Raw genomic sequence first — 16,983 nt, forward strand, 5'->3', positions numbered from 1 at the left:
TGAAAAGTGAAAGTGAAGTCGCTCAGTCCTGTTGGACTCTTCGCAACCCCATGAACTATAGCCTACCAGGCTCCTCCGTCCATGGGATTTTCCAGGCAAGAGTACTGGAGTGGGGTGCCATTGCCTTCTCCACTGTTTACAGCACCCACTACCTTTTCTAGATTTATCTCTCCTGTTTTCATTTTATTACTCCTCAGCAGTCTTAACTTGCATCCTTTGGGTCTCTTGTGTCCTTTTACTTACACCTAGCACTTGCAATCTGTTGGTGAGTTATCTGTGGGCCCACTTCCCCTAACAGATTGGGAATTTCTTAGTATCAGAGAGTCATTTTGGTATTTTCTATAGCACAGTGTCTAATACAGTGAAGTTGCTATTCAAAATAACTGCAAACTGAACCAAATTTCTTGTCTGTTATCCCTAGCAATCCCACCTGTTTGTCAGAAAAGAACTATGCTTGGGGTAATATCCTCCATCATTACCATGGACTCTTCCTCGAGAGAATTTTGTTTCTAACACACACAAATGTGTGTGTGTGCTCAGTTGCTCAACCGTATCCAACTGTTTGCAACCTCACAGACTGCCAGACTCCTCTGTCCATGGGATTTCCCAGGCAAGAATACTGAAGTGGTCTTGTCATTTCCTTCTCCAGGGGATTTTCCAAACAAAGGGATCCAACCCTCATCTCCTGTGTCTCCTGCCTGGGCAGGTGGATTCTCTACCACTGAGCCACCAGGGAAGCCCCAAAGTAACATATACATTTTACTAAATTTTCTTTCAAAATCCATGGCAGGTTCCTTGGTTTTTGGAGGTTAAATAAGGAAAATCTGATTATACAATCAGATTGCGGCTCCTGGGCTCTAGAGCACTTGGGCTTCCGTTGTCGAGGCACCTGGACTCAGCAGCTGCAGTTCCCAGGCTCTAAAGCACAGGTTCAGTGGCTGTGGCGCAAGGGCTTAGCTGCTCCACAGCATGTGGGGATTCTCCCCAACGAACCTGTGTCTCCTGCATTGGCAGGCAGATTCTTTACCACGGAGCCACCGAGGAAGCCCCGAATCTATTTCTCCCTTGCATGCATTATAGCTTTATGCCAGTGATGGCTCAGAGATTTGTCAAAGGTTTGTTTTAATAACATAAGCTATGCTTCTGGAGTAGAAAGAACTGATAAATGTGCTCAGTTTTACAGTACATCAAGAGAGGCAAGGCAAAATGTTTTAAAACATGTGGATTGTAGCATAAGCCACCTAAATAATGGATCTTCAGATACTATAAATTTAGATTATATGGAGGAATAAGGGCTCAATTTGGACTGACCACTGCATATTGCAAACATTATTTTTCAGGTGCCTCATGGTGAACCAAATAATGTGCTCAGTTCCTAAGCACTGAAAGCATGTACAACTTGGGATACTTACAAATGGAATCTATCTATCTAAAACATGCTTATAACTGGTTAAAGGAGATTCATGTTATGGTGTTTGCTCAATGAAAAAATGCAAGTAATAAATGCCAGCTGATGGACAAATACAATAATTCAGCACCAAAGAATGAGTGCAAGGTACTGTCATGATTTAACCATTAGCTGGTGGATATACCTGGGGCTTTCTTTTTGCATTAACTTGCTTTTTTTGGAAAATGAGGGCAGTGGTACTCTTTATTAAGACAGAATTTTAAGAGTACGATACTTCTTCCCTTTAACAATAAAAAGTTAATACTGTATAGCACAGGGAACTCTACTTAGCGTTAAGTGGCAGTCTGGAACAGAGAGGAATTTGGGAGAGAAGAGATACATTTCTATGTATGGCTGAGTCCTTTTGCTGTCCATCTGAAACTACCACAGCACTCTTAACTGGCTATGCTCCAGTATAACATAAAACAGTAAACATATAAAAGCAAAACTTCTAAGGGGACAAAGCTCCACTTAGCTCCCTGCTACTGGAGACCCAACTCTTCCCCCACAAGGGCCTTGAAATATTGATGTGAAGTAAACCTTTGGAAAACACTGTTTTATTCATTTGGACCAAGGGGATAGAGGTGAGACAGAGGACAATGCATTTATTTAATGCAATGAAGTATGAAGAGATAAGGGTTGTACCAGAGCAGTCTGTGGAGATAAAAATTAAGAGGCAACACACTTCAAAATTATCAAGTAAGGAGTTCAATAGCTGGATGTGAGGATGCGGAAGAGTGACTGTAGCAGTGTTTTTAGGCATAAAGTACTCACATGTCCTGAAACTACTTGTCCAGACATCCCCACAGCAATGTGGTTCTAAGACATGTTATACCAGTTCTCCTCTTTACTTGAAATATTTTTAGGGTGAAATCTACCTTCAATCAACATTCTTCTTATGGCATATAAGGTCTTGACTCCCCTCTCTTCATTCAGGACAGTTCCACTTTGGCCTATCATATTCTATAGACTCTGGGGTAAGCTTTTGTTTTATTAAAAAATTTTACAGCTGAAAAGTTTCAAAACCGCTGAACTAAAATACACATGAAGTTTCAGTGGCTCGACCCTGTGAGTATCCATCTATTTTGTATGCAACAACCAAGACACTATTGACATGTCAGGCTGGATGTATCTTTGTTGTGGGGCTGTACTATACACTGTAGGATGCTAAGCCTATACCTGGCCTCTACCTATTACATACCAGTAGCATCCCTCACAGATGGTCTGGTTGTGACAACCAAAGATGTCTCCAGACCTCACCAAAAGTTCCCGGGGAGGCAAAACCCTCCCCTGCCAGACTCTAATCTGTTTGTGGTCTGTTGCTATTTTATACTAGCTTCTCCTTTCTCTTTTAATACCATGGCAATGTTAAACATGAGCTAATACTACATAAACTGGTGATTTGTTTTTTAATGGGTAGAAAGAGAAAAGAAAGCAGGCTAGAGATTTTAACACCAGTGTGGGTATTAGCGTGCCACATTTTGAAATTAACAGGAGAAAAAGGTTGCTTGGTTACCTGGAACACAAGGCATAAGAAGTTTCTAGGTAACAGCTTAGGCATTTCAGGACCTGAAAGTAAAATCTATTGTCCAAAGATATATGTTATTTCAAAAAAAGAAAAACAAAAGCAGGGCTATATATGTTGGACTCACAAGTTGTAAACTTCCATAAACAACATAGATGACTTCTATTAAATTTAATATTGGGCTCAGGTGAAGAGGGAGAAAGGACTTTTTTTTTTTTTTTTAAAAAAGGACTTTTTAAGTGAATAATAAAATACTGAGAATTTGCTGTGGGAGAGTAAAAACACGGGGCTTTTGAAATAGGACAATTTGCATTTGAATCTTAACTCCATCTGCTTTACTTTCTTATCTTGGGTAGACATTTAATCCCTCTGAGCCCAGAATAAAAAAAAGAAAGGAGTATATGTAAGAGTTCATTTCCTTACATTACTTGAGGAAGGGGGCAGTTTTTAAACATCTGTATTTCTAGTACCTGGAAAATAATATAAATGTCTATAAATGAGTTTTAAGTGAAGAATATCAAGATTCCTTCTTCTTTGAGAGTTATACAAATCACTTTACATTTTTAAGATTTCTTGCTTTTCCAGTAACTTTTAGCTCTACACCTAAAATTATTTACAGTGTTCATGAATGGCTTGGGACTGACCAGGAATGGTAACAAATGGTTTTAATTTATCTTTGGGTTTTTATTTTCCAAAAGTAAAAAACATGGCACTTGAAAAATGAGGGGTTTTTTTGGTTTGTTTCTTCCTGGCCTTGCCTTGCAGCTCGCAGGATCTTAATTCCTTAACCAGGGACTGAATCCATGCCCTGGGCAGTTAAAGTGCAGAATTCTAACCACTGGACCACCAGGGAATTCCCTCTTGAAAAATGAGGTTTAATACAAAAAGATTTAGTCCTGTCCTGAACCACAATTCTTACATCTAATAGTAATCTTAATAATGATTATACTATTCAGGTGTCAAGGGAGAAGTCTGTCATAGCACCACAACAGTCCTCCACCTGGAAGTAGCAATTTCTCGCTTTAAAATCAAAAGATATGAGCCAAAATGATGGGGAAATCCTGGTATAACTACGCTGACCTCTGATTAAGGGGCAGAGTGTAAAACAAGGATGGCAGTTCATCTTATTGCTTTTACAGAGATGAAAAGCTATAAAAAACTAAACATTATCTTTATAAGCCTTTCACTTTATTTCTATAAAGACCTAAAGCTTTGTATACTCAATGACATTTAAAATTATCTTATCAAATGGTAGTATTGTATCAGCATCCCATTGTTCACACATTACTAATAGGTGACATGCATTTTTTCCCCTTCCCCTCATGGCCATCCTCCCCGTCTCTCTAGCAAATACACAGTTTTCAACTCTTTCCTCTTTTAACTCAAGTTCAGACATCTATTCAGATGGTCCAGGGTTGTTTCCAGTAATTGGGAGAAACTGTCATAAAAAACATGCTTATACAAATCCTGCAGCACATCACCTTACTGAAGGTGAAAGAGAAACATGAAAATATTTTCTGCCACTTACCAACACCATACAATTTGCTTCCCATGAATGAAACAAAGTTTGAGGAGTTTAGATATCAAGCTCTTTTTTTTTTCTCTTGAATCTAACGTTTGATATCAGATCCCATAGACAATGGATATTTGCTAGATGTGCGTAGTTTTTGATGATTCACATGCCAAACAAATGGGAGAAGATGCTTTAATTTCCCCAATACTCAGAATATTACTTCATTCTAAAAGAATTGTTACTTATAAACAGCACTTTCTCCTCCTACATTTTATGTTCTGCTGAACGTTTCTTTATGTACCTCATTGGGTTACATAATCTGTGGAATGAGACAGACAAGCGAAACAATGCTCAATATTTTAACTGAATGTAATATTCAGGGTGCTGGAAAAGGAATCTTTACACAAAGACACATCTAGTGTCAAAGTAAACTCCCTATACAAATCTTAACAAAGGACAAATTTAGTTTATAAGTGATTAGCTTGAATAAAACATTTAAAATTTTAAATAAATTATGCTACTTTAATCATCTTTTATCAACGGATTTAAATGTTTATAATATTGGTCAAGTTTTGATACGCTGAGACAACAAAGTATACATAGGTGATTTATACTCTTCAGACTCTCAATCTTGGTTTGGAGTTTGAAAGCTAGGCTTTCTAAAATGCCTAATGTAATCTAGAATTCCAGTATAATCTGAAATTCATGATACTCTAGGCCAGGCAAGTTGACTTCCTAGATAACATGTTCAGACCTTGTCTTAACTGGCAGTTTCTTAGTCTCTCAGGAGCTATCACTGTGTTGAATTAGTTTGGGCTTCTTTATTACTAGAGGTCTTCCTTCAGGCTTAAAGTCTTGTTACCTGTACTTTGGTGTTTGTACAACATTGTATTTCCTTCACTCTGCACTCACTGTTAGCTCTTCTGTGGCTGACTTCAGCTGCCTCAGGGTGATACAGAACAGCAGCTCCTCTTTAGCTCTCGTCTCCAAGGCCTCTGAGTCACATACTACCAGTTCTAGCAGCATCACCATGAGCTTCCCTAACTTCAGTGAGTCCAAGACAGGACAGAGGGGCTGACCTTTGGGTCCACGTGTCTACATTCAACCATTCTCAGGTTGTTAGTGTTATAAGTTCTCCAGAATTAAACATAAGATTTGCTACTAATACTGTTTCCTTTTACTTTTATTTTTAACTGAGTCTTTATATTTGGATAAAATATTTGTTCTTCTAGGACTTATAGTATGCAAATTCTTCTGGAGCCATAAAAATATTAAGACCATAAGCAATACACAAAAAGAGTGAAAATTCAAGAACTGTGTAAAATCACTTAGTTCAGAAATTCTACAGCAAGTTATACCATCTGGAAAATGTATAATGATTGATATGATCTTTTACATGCTGGCACATTCAATGAAGATAAATATAAAGGATGCAGCACATATTAAAGAGGTTAAAATACTGGGTATGGGTAAGGAACAAATATTTTTCAATGATTTCCTTTGTTATAAGGTGAATCTATTACAACTCTATGGCTATATAAATACTTATTACCTATACTTCAAATTCTTTTAGGAAATAGTACTACAAGAGAAAATTGCCGACAGGTGATGAAATCTCAAAATACCATTATAAAAGAAAAAAAAAAGACCTGTTGAAAATATTCAAAAAACTACAAATTTTGTGTTAGGTCTATTAACTAAAACTACATGGTTAATAGTGAATCAGCATCTAATTTCGATGGTAGGGGACAGAGTTAATTTATTCATGGAAATCTAGCATTGAATAGTACAAACAGTAGCCAAATTTCCCTACTGCTAATTTGGACCAATGAGCATATTTTTTTTTTTTTTTTGCAATGAGCATAAATTTTAAATTTTCTTTAGATGTGTTTTCTTTGGGGAAGAAATGCTAGAGAATACAAAGAAAAGGCTGGAAGACAGGAGAGAGAAAAATGTAGAGCTATTTTAAAAGGGGTCAACTATACCTAAAATAAATACTAAAAATTTGCTCTGAAAGAGCAATACAAAAATAAAAATTCTAAAAAGCTGAAGTTAGTCTATCCTTACTTGAGGTTTTTAACCATTCAGTATTAAAAAGAAGCATCTTGAGCAAACTAAATTGCCCAAATTAAAACATTCAAAGCTGTTATTCTCAAATAAACAAATTACCCCATAGCTTGAGCTGAAAATCCACAAAAAAGCTGACATAAATTTTCAAAAGAAATGAACAGCAAAGGTTATAATATATTTATTATTTAGACTAACCTTCCAAACTTTAATTAAAATCTCCTCCCAAAAAGGAAGAGGGAATACATTTAAGGAAGATGTCAGTACTGAATAGCTAAAAGGAAAATAAAGCAACAATGAACAAATGCATTCAAATAGCTCCTATAAATTATAGGTTATATAAATTAACCTATATAAATTATCAAATTAATTATCAAATTAAATATAAAATATATATACATTTTCAAATTATAAATTATCTATTTATATGCTAATTCTTATATTTAAAATGATCAGTTTTCTCTTTCAGGCAGCAATTACCCTCCAATATGGCCCTTACCCAGCTGAGCTGAAGGATGTGAGGAGGCAGCATCAGGATATGCATAAAGCTGATAAAACAGAATCCCAACATCACAGAGGAAGGTAAAGGACAGAAAAATGAGAAACCTTTTGTGTAGACTGAAAATTTCAAAGGAATGAAATTATAAGTTACCAATCTAGTGATTTACTCATGATACTCAATTTAAGCAATATCAGTAATCTTCATGGGTCCAATTAAAAGGTTAGATGCTCGTAAAGATCCCCTGTGGTAAAAATTATTATTTAATTTAGTAAATTAAATAGCAAATATCATTATCTTGTCATTGGGAGATAGAATTTTGCAAAACAAAAACCCTAGTCTCATTTTTGAACAGGATGCTATAAAAAACGGTGTATTATTTATTTAGGGAAGAAGGGGAAAGGAATGATGAATCTACCCTTTCAATCTATTTGCCTCACAAGCCAGGATGCAGCACGTAAGATGAAATTCTAGTCCACATGGAAGAATGGAAATTTTTTCCCTATTCCCCCTAATATTTATCTGGACACAATTTTGAAAATCAAGAAATGAAGTAATATGATACTGATATTACTGGTGAGGTAATTAAGGAACTTAACTTACCATTTTTTGGGCTTTGATAATGGTTTGTACTTGCTGTATTTTACACGCCATTCAAGAACTTCTTTACAACGTTGACATACTCCATCATGAAGTTTTGCATTAATTTTCTTAAAAAGAAACAGAAAAACAAATTGAGAATTTCACTAGTGAGTCAGCATTACAAACTCCAAAAGGCATATGAGAAATTTAAGTTTTTTTTTAAACAGCAACCTAAATTTAACCTGCATAACATTTTATGGTGTACTATGTGTTTTTATGTACATCAACAATTTGGCTCTTTATGAAGGCAAGGATTCTTAACTGGATGTAGCTCAGAATCATCTAGGGAATTTTTTAATTTCCTGGCAGGAGTATTTTAAGCACATCAACCCCACTGATTCTAATGCATATTCATTTTACAATTCAAACTATACAGTTAAGATATATGCACTTTACTGAATGAAGTTACATCTCAAAAAAAGTAGAAGAAAATCCAATCATATTTTAAGCCTACTGTTTTGACAACTCAACTCTTACTACTGAAAAATGAGAAATTAAACTGAGAAGTTAGATACTCCTGAACTGTAGTCTGCAGGGGAGGGCAGAGACTAAGAAACTCGAGAAAGGAGAGCCAGGGAGAAGCAGCTGGAAGCAAGGAGATATTTAATTATTCAATTTAATCTTTTTGTATTCTCATGTAAAGAGGTCTTAGAAAAGTTACCTTGATAACCTGGTTTCTTCAAACCAGAAGATAAGTATGTGCATATGACTGGTAGAAAATGGGCTTTATGAGGAAAGAAATTTTTTCCCTTATAATATTCTTCTCAAAATGTGTTGGGAAATAAGAAGGAAGGAAAACTTTTAAATGTGTCATGTGTTCTCACAACAGCTTTGTATTTTGTAATATGTTCGTTTGACTCAAGACCTAGACTACATATTTTCACTAAGTACTCTGAGAATTCTCTAACTTGTTTTGGTTGTGGAAGCCTCGTCTTTGCCTATTGTTGGAATAATGAATAAAGGATAGTTTAAGTTCTCATTCTCTTTGCTTCTTTTCTTTTTTAAATTTTTCAAAAGGAGAAAAACAAAGCATCTCAAAAGATGCAGGTTCTTTGGAAGGTTATTTGAATACTGAGTTAAAAGCACAATGTTTAGAAATCATCAGAAAGAAAACAAAACTTCTGAACAGCACTTGATATTCTTTAATGCTCTAAACAAAAAGGTAAAATAATGACAAAACATTTATTCAAAGAGAAAATATTTCAAAAAACCAAAAATATTCAAAAATTATTTTCAAAAAACCATAAATTGAGCTGTGAATACATTATGTTTGAATTTAATTCTGTGGTAAAAAACATATTCTATTACTTATGAATTGTGTATGGGTATTCTTTTCTTCCTGACCTAGATGGAGAGTCCCTGGGAAAATAAATCCTGCATACCATTATATTCCCTCTTTTCTGTAGCTCATTGTTGCCAGAAAGAAGAAAATCTGCCTAATACCAAATTCCTCTTCTTATCAACCTTGGCACCTAGTTATCACACAGGGTTTGCTAAGAAATACCCAGAACTAAGGTTCACATTTCATCTTTCACTCTCACTGCCCTCTGTCGCCTAGAATATCTTACCAGAAGCACTGCTGATATTTTCCTAACTCCAACAATAAGAAAAAACAAATGATGATCTATGATTATAGTGTGAATGTGACGTAAACTTTCTAGCTAGCATATTCTTAGAATGCAGACCATTTCATTACTGCAATTTTATTATATACAACACATTTTACTTGTTAACTGGAGAGCATTATTTGGTTTCTCGCTTGCTTCGTATCCAATTTCTGACCAGTTCATCTTGATTTACAAAGCTGTGCATAGTTTAGAAACTGGTTTCTTTAGGGTGGATCGACAGATCGACAGTGTAACAAAACAGGTCTTTGTGGGAACTTGTCCTGTGAGTGACGTGTGAAGCGGTGTAAATGGAGATGGTGTACGGCCTTCACATGACCAGCAGGCACTACTACAAAGTTACACTTGGTTTTCATGTGTTAAGAAATCATTGAGAAAGGAAATGAATGAATAAATGAGAATGAATAATACTTTCATTTAAAAATACTACAGAAAGAAAACTGTGTGCCTTGTTTTTGCTGTATTTTGGCAAACTAGAAAAAGTGAATTCCAGAGACCTAAGTGAGGAAAGCTTAATCCTGGTTTTAAGGAATCACTGTGCCTGGAGCAAAGGGGGTGGCAGTCTTACATTACTCAGAACTGTGTGTACAACTAACCCTGCCCACTTTGGCAATTAATTTCAGCATGTCCCTTATGGTAGAAAATAATAGGTTACTAAGGTTAAGATTTAAGCATGTTCAAATATAAAATCAAAACTTAAGTATTCTAAGTACAAAAGCCTTTAAAGATAATTTAGTTTAACAAGCTACTTCTCAGATCTTTAAAGGAAAAAAATCATCAGTGGAAGATTCCACTGGACTTAAGAATCCTAGCTAAAAAAACAAAACCTTCTTTATCAATGAATACTTCTCTTAAAGTTAGAATAAACTTATCATAAACTTAACGTATCAGAGGACACTCCTACGTCATATATAAAGTCCTAAAAACCGTCTTAGCCATTATTAATTCATACAACATATTTTATAGTGTTGTTTTAAACATTCTGCTGTCCAATGATGTGGTAATTTATATTACCACAGTGGTAATATAAAACATTAATCACCAAAAAGAACTACGTGATGTGAAGACTTCAACTCCCAAGAAGGTAGCAAGAACAAATTGTAAATATAACATCTGTATCAATATGCTATCATTTAATAGAAGATATTATTGTGTATGAAGGAGAAGAATTTGAATATCATTCAAGAGCAACTAATATAATTTTCATTAGGATTTTTTGTACATTGTAATCCTTTCAGAAATGCTATATATAAAACAATGGCACATTTACTTCCCTTCATTAGTTGAAAAAAAAAGAAATTAAAAAATGAAATTCTCAAGAAAAATGCCAACTTTAACTGCAGCTGAATTTCCATTTCCATGGAATAGAATGACCTCGTTCTCTCCCCTGCCTTACACCAAAATAAGGTATTTACTGCCAATATAGCTACCACCATGTTACTCCATATTTAACTATATTTAAAAGTATATATTTTTAAATTTTCTAGTAATACTCCTTTTATTCTAACTTTGGTTAGAAGATAAAGGATCTCTGAAATTAGGAACAAGATATTATATGACTAGTAAGTGTGAAAATCAGTATTTGGGGCTGTGACTTCCAAATCATACGCTGTATTTTCTTAAATCCTTTTAATATGGCTAGAATATTGTTGGACATAGAGTATCTTACAAAATAAATATAACCAAAAAATAGATGAAGGAATCAGATTAAGGGTAAAACTAGAGTTGGGAGGGAAAATCACAAAGCAGCCAGTACAGCTGGGAAGTACATCTGCTAGAGATGGGCCACAAGTGAGATGTGAGTTTTCTAGTTGCCAAAAAAAACGTTCTGCTCACTTACCTGATTCAAGGTCTGTAACGTGCCAAAAATCCAGTTTCTCAGAAGCAGCACATCTTTTCTTATTATTAAAACCTGAAGTTCCATTTTCCCAGAAACAATGCCATACAATACAGTAAACAATGCTCTCCAAAAACACCCTTACACTACAAAGTATTTGGCAGAGTTGTTTTCTATCCTAGTTCTCAAGGAGACAGTGTTACATAGTGCAGTCTAGTAAAAAGTTATTTTCAGGTGACAGTGAAGTCGCTCAGGTATGCCCAACTCTTTGGGACCCCATGGACTAAACAGTCCATGGAATTCTCTAGGACAGAATACTGCGGTGGGTAGCCGTTCCCTTCTCCGGGAGATCTTCCCAACCCAGGGATTGAACCCAGGTCTCCTGCATTGCAGGTGGGTTCTTTACAAGTATTTTTCAGGTATGCAACATAAATACAGATATCTGATATTCATAAGATCTATAGAAATGCACTGCAAATCATAAGGCCATCTTCAAAGAATACTTCCTCCCAAACGAGTTCTAAAAACACTTACCTCTATTACAAAAAAATTCAAACATGCAGAAAAAATTAAAACAATACTAACGCATAATCACATACATTATCTACAGACAACTGTTAGCACTTTCCATCTTACCTACTCACTTTTCACGTGTTCAGTTCTGTTCAGTCACTCAGTCGTGTCCGACTACTTGCAGCCCCATGAACCGCAGCACGCCAGGCCTCCCTGTCCATCACCAACTCCCAGAGTCCACCCAAACCCATGTCCATTGAGTCGGTGATTACAAATATCAAGATTCTTCACCTCTCAATCATATATATCCTAGAAATAAGACTTTCTCCTACTTAACCACAATACAAGAAACCACACCTCAGAAAAATGAAGAATAACTAATACCATTGAGTGTAGCCAGTCTACATTGAAATTTCCTCAATGATCCCGCTCCACCCCACACCCAATCAGTACTCAAGTTCAGCTTGTTCTCTCTCTTTTGGTCTAGCAGGATCTCCCTCTTTTATCCTCTACCCTGATTTTTTTCAGTTATTTTTTTAAAAAATTTTTTATTGGAATATAGTTGACTTACAATGTTGTGTAAGTTTCAGGTATATAGCAAAGTGAATCGGTTATACACTGACGTTTTTGAAAATAACGTCAGGCACCTCATCTTCGGGAATACTCCACATTCTGTATTTGTCAGGTTGTTTTATCTTGGTATAATTTAACTCATTGCTTTATGTGTTTTTATTTTCATTATCTTAACAATGTTTTTCTAAGAGAAAACCTTTTCACTTTCAATGAAGGACAATTTTTTTTGTTTTTTTTCTCTTATGGACAATGTTTTTAATGTCAAATCTAAGAAGTCTTTGAAGAAACATGATTTTCATCTATGTTTTCTTCTGGAAGTTCAGTAACTTTCGGCTTTACATTTAGCCTATGATCTATTTTGAGTTCATTTTTGTGCATGGTACAAAATAGTGGTAGGAGATTCTTTATAAGTTATCTATGAGTGTCCAATTTCTAGCATCACTGAATTGTATTTTTTTTTAATTGTATTTTTATCTTTGTCAAAAGTTAAATATGTGTGTCTGTTTTGGACTCAATATTCTATCATATTAATCTATGTTTACTTTTTCTTCAGTACCACCCTGTCTTGATTACTGGAGCTTTAAGGTCTTGAAATCAGCGCTGTGCCTCCCCTAAATTTATTCTTTTTCAAAACTATCTAGCTATTCTACTTCGTTTGCTTTACTGTATACATTTTAACATCAATTTGTTAATTTCAACAACAACAACAACAAAAAGCCTGTGATGATTGCAATTAGGATTATATTGAAACTATAAATAAATTTGGGGGAGAAGTGACATCTTAACAATAATAAATATTCCAATCCATCAACATTGCATTCCCGGGATAAACCTCACTTGTCTGAGGTGTATTATCCTTTTTATTTATTGGTGAATACAATATGCTAACTTTCCCTGAAGATTTTTGTGTTTATGTTCAATGAGGAATACTGGCCCACAGTTGTTTATTTTAATAATACCTTTGTCTGGCTTCAGTGTTTAGTTCAGTCACTAGAGGATTCAGGTACAAGGGTTAAAGGGACTGAAAATATAAGTAAAGATTTTCTATATGTTAGAAGAACACTGGACTATTAAAAATCTTGTAGAGGCTTCCCTAATGGTCCAGTGGTTAAAAATATGCCTGCTAATGCAGGGGGCACAGGGTCAAACCCTGGTCTGAGAGGATCCCACATGCCAAGGAGCAACAGAACCTGTGGACCACAACTACCAGAGCCCACGAGCTGCAGCTACTGAAGCCGGAGACCCCGCAGCCTACGCTCCACAAGAGAAGCCGCTGCAATAAGCCCGCGGACCACAGCCAGTGAGCCGGCCCCTGCTCGCCACATCCAGAGAAAGCCCGCACCCTCGACCGAAGACCCAACGCAGCCAGAAATAAAAAAACAAACCCTGTAGAATAAGCTCAAGTCCTTATTTTTAAATAACTGTAAGTACAATTATATGTTTAAAAGTGGTTTTTTTGGTCACACACTGAGAAAAATTTTATCCTAACTAGATGAAATTAAATTACTTACACTTACAACTGGCCTTTGGTTTATTATATTACATAACACTTTAGGAAATAGAATTTATCACTCAATAAATATGAATGGGGCAGGGGAAAAGACAGAGTTCAAACTTCACACAGAAATCTCTTTTGTATTCTGTCCAGCAGTCTGTACATTTTGTTCATCTCCTTACCACTTGGTTTTGCAACTAGTCTTTTCCCTTTAATACTTTTTTCCCACTGTGTATGAACAATGGTATGCTCTATTATATAAATTTCTTATGCCAAGAATTTATTACTTTCGTGGATGAAAAATAACTTTACTGATCAGTTTTAAGATTTAAAACTGTATGAGCATCTATATATAAATATTCAATTATAGAAATTTTTATAAAAATTTAAAAAAGGATAAATCTTATCCCTCAGAGATTCTACACTTTTCAGCATTTCAAGCATATATATTTGTAGAAATTTGTATTTTTATGTACATGGTGTTTTATAACATCTCATCAATTTTTTTTTTATATTAGTATATATACTTTTAAAACATGTTTTTATTGACTGTATATTATATTCTTTCAGAGTAATATTTTCACTTAACCTATTTTCTGATAGTTTGCTTATTTCCAACTTCTGACTGAATACATACGGTTTTCAATGTATTATGTTACAAATATCAGAAAACTTCTAATGAACAGGCAAATTCTCATCACATTATATTTACACATAACAACTGCTGATCACATTTCAATAAAAGAGTAAAAATAACAGGAATTTTACCAGAGGTGAAAACTCATAAACTGTCCCCTTCTTAAATTAAGTATGGTACATAATTATTTGGACATCAAAGCAAATATTTCCTAGTACTGTCTATAAAAATTTGCTTTGTTTTCTTATCCTGGCAGTTAAAATTTTAAAAAGAACAGAAGACACTGCCACTTTTCTTTTCAAAAAGGGAATTAAAAATCCTTCTTGCCAGGAATTCCCTGGTGGCTCAGTGGTTAGGACCCAGCACTTTCACTGCCATGGGTCTGGGTTCAATCCCTAGTCAGGGACTAAGACCCCACAACTGTGCGGCTCAGGCAAGAAAGAAAAAAAAAATCATCCCTGCTATAATCAACTATACCACAATTACTAGAGAGAGAACACTACTATATGATCCAAAATATTAATACTGACTTCTAGTCACTTAAAACTTTCAAACATACAAACTATTTCAGTGTGATAAGAAACAATAATTTAAATGCCTATTACTCTCAGAAATACCTTATTTGGACAAGTTACTGAGTCTTACTATTTTTATGTATTTTATTATTTCACAAAATGAGCTAGTCATATAAATAGACCAGAAATACTTTTGAAGTGAGTTCTAGTAATAAAATTCATTTGTCATTTAAGGAAAAATAGAAAACTAAAGTTACTACAGGCTTACTTCTTTTTAAGAAACTACACTGGTTCAATGTAACTAAAGCGATTAGCTCTCAGCATTTATAAGCAAACTATAACTTTAAAATTCTAAAATATTTGATATAAATACATATGGACATCAAATACATAAACATTTCAGTTACCAATATTTGATTTTTCACAATATAAAATTCCAATTAAGAGATACCTAGAGGATAAAGTGAGGTATATTTCTACTATATGCTAAAATAATTATTTTTTTCCCCTGAAGTCTAGTCCATCTTTGTCTCCTTCACACTATATTCATCTAAAACACCAATACCAACCAGAGAATTGAAAATATATGCTAAAAATATTCAAATTGTCCTCTTGTTCACCATATTTACAATATTAGCTTTTCTAGTCAAGAAACAATATTGGATTCCCTCACTCACTTTTTTGTTTTGTTTTTTTTTTTTACTGCTGAAACCTATAACAAATGACATCTGCAAAAACAAACAATTGCATTTTCATCCGAAGACTGAATATAAAATGGGCCCTGATCATCCTAAACAGAGGACTATTCTCTCAAAAAGTGGGTAGAGCTATTGTCTGTTGCAATTATACAGAGAGGGTCTATGTACCAACTACCTACTGATTTATTTCAGTAGCCATGCAAACGACTCAGATTCTCACTGACAAGCTTAATGCAAACACTTAAATGGAGCCACACCTGACTACAGGCAGAAACATGCTACTGCAGTATCTTCTGGCAGTAGCAAAACCTATTAAGAAAACCATTTCTGTTTTCCAAAGTATATTTCACTCATTTACTTTTACGTAAAAATTAAAATAAGTTGGTGCTGTGAATTTTAACAAGAAAATATTTCTGAAGGATTTGAACAACCAAATCACTGCACTGATAAACCAATCACATCTGTTAAAAGGTGTGGTCAGTTGGAACGAAGAGCACTCTGGTATAAAGATTTTTAATTCTCTCCATATTGTACTAAAAGGCACAATTCAGGAGGATATGTTATGAATGTTTAAAAAAATTTTTATAGAAGGATTCACAATGCAACACTAAGAACAAATTATAAGCAGAACACAGAATCCCGAGGACAAGAGAAATTTTGCTCTACAACAACTAAAACATTGGGAACTTAGTATTTTAAGATAATGTACATTTAATTATCTTTAAGCCACCTTCACTATTAACTACAGGACTTTATTAAATAAATAACCCCAAAATAACTTTACTTTAAAGTGGAAATAGCTTTATTGTCAGAGTAGTTTTACAGGAGGTAAGTTTTCTCTCTCAAAATTTTGCTGTAAATGGTTTTATCCTGGAATAATTTTTGTCTTTCCTGAAAAAAAGACTCACCTTACAAAGTAGGATTGTACTTCAAACTTCATTTGCTCCTTCTCAAGATCCTTTGCTAATACTTCTTCCTCTGATTACCCCTTAAAATGATCTACTCCTCAATATTTAGTCATCAACCCACTTACTGACCTGCCTTCCCTGTCTCTGTCTCTTCTTCAACTTAGATGTCTGTGCAGTGCTCCTTTCTTTCCACACTCTGTGTGAGTGTGTGTGCATGTGTGTATGTTACTCACTCAGTCACGTCCAATTCCTTGCGACCTCATGGACTGTAGCCTGCCAGGCTCCTCTGTCCATGGAATTCTCCAAGCAAGAGTAGTAGGGTGAGTAGCCATTCCCTTCTCCAGGGGATCTTCCTGATCCAGGATTGAACCTGGGTCTCCTGCATTGCAGATTCTTTACTGTCTAAGCCATTAGGGAATCCCTTCCTTACTCTTCACTCACGGTCAACATCACCTATAACTGCAGCTTCAGTAATGAGCTCAATGAAGA

General features: G+C 35.0%; 1 protein-coding gene across 1 annotated transcript in view; it reads right to left on the reverse strand.

The window, feature by feature from the left end:
• C14H9orf85 (chromosome 14 C9orf85 homolog) overlaps positions 1-16,983 on the reverse strand; it is a 62,129-nt gene that overhangs the window by 21,051 nt on the left and 24,095 nt on the right. Inside the window, exon 2 of the mRNA XM_043487079.1 lies at positions 7,655-7,761. Coding sequence (XP_043343014.1) covers positions 7,655-7,761 — 107 coding nt within the window. The remainder of the gene's footprint in view (positions 1-7,654; positions 7,762-16,983) is intronic.

This window comes from Cervus canadensis, chromosome 14 (genome assembly GCF_019320065.1).
Source record: "Cervus canadensis isolate Bull #8, Minnesota chromosome 14, ASM1932006v1, whole genome shotgun sequence".
In the NCBI taxonomy this organism is placed as follows: Eukaryota; Metazoa; Chordata; class Mammalia; order Artiodactyla; family Cervidae; genus Cervus; species Cervus canadensis.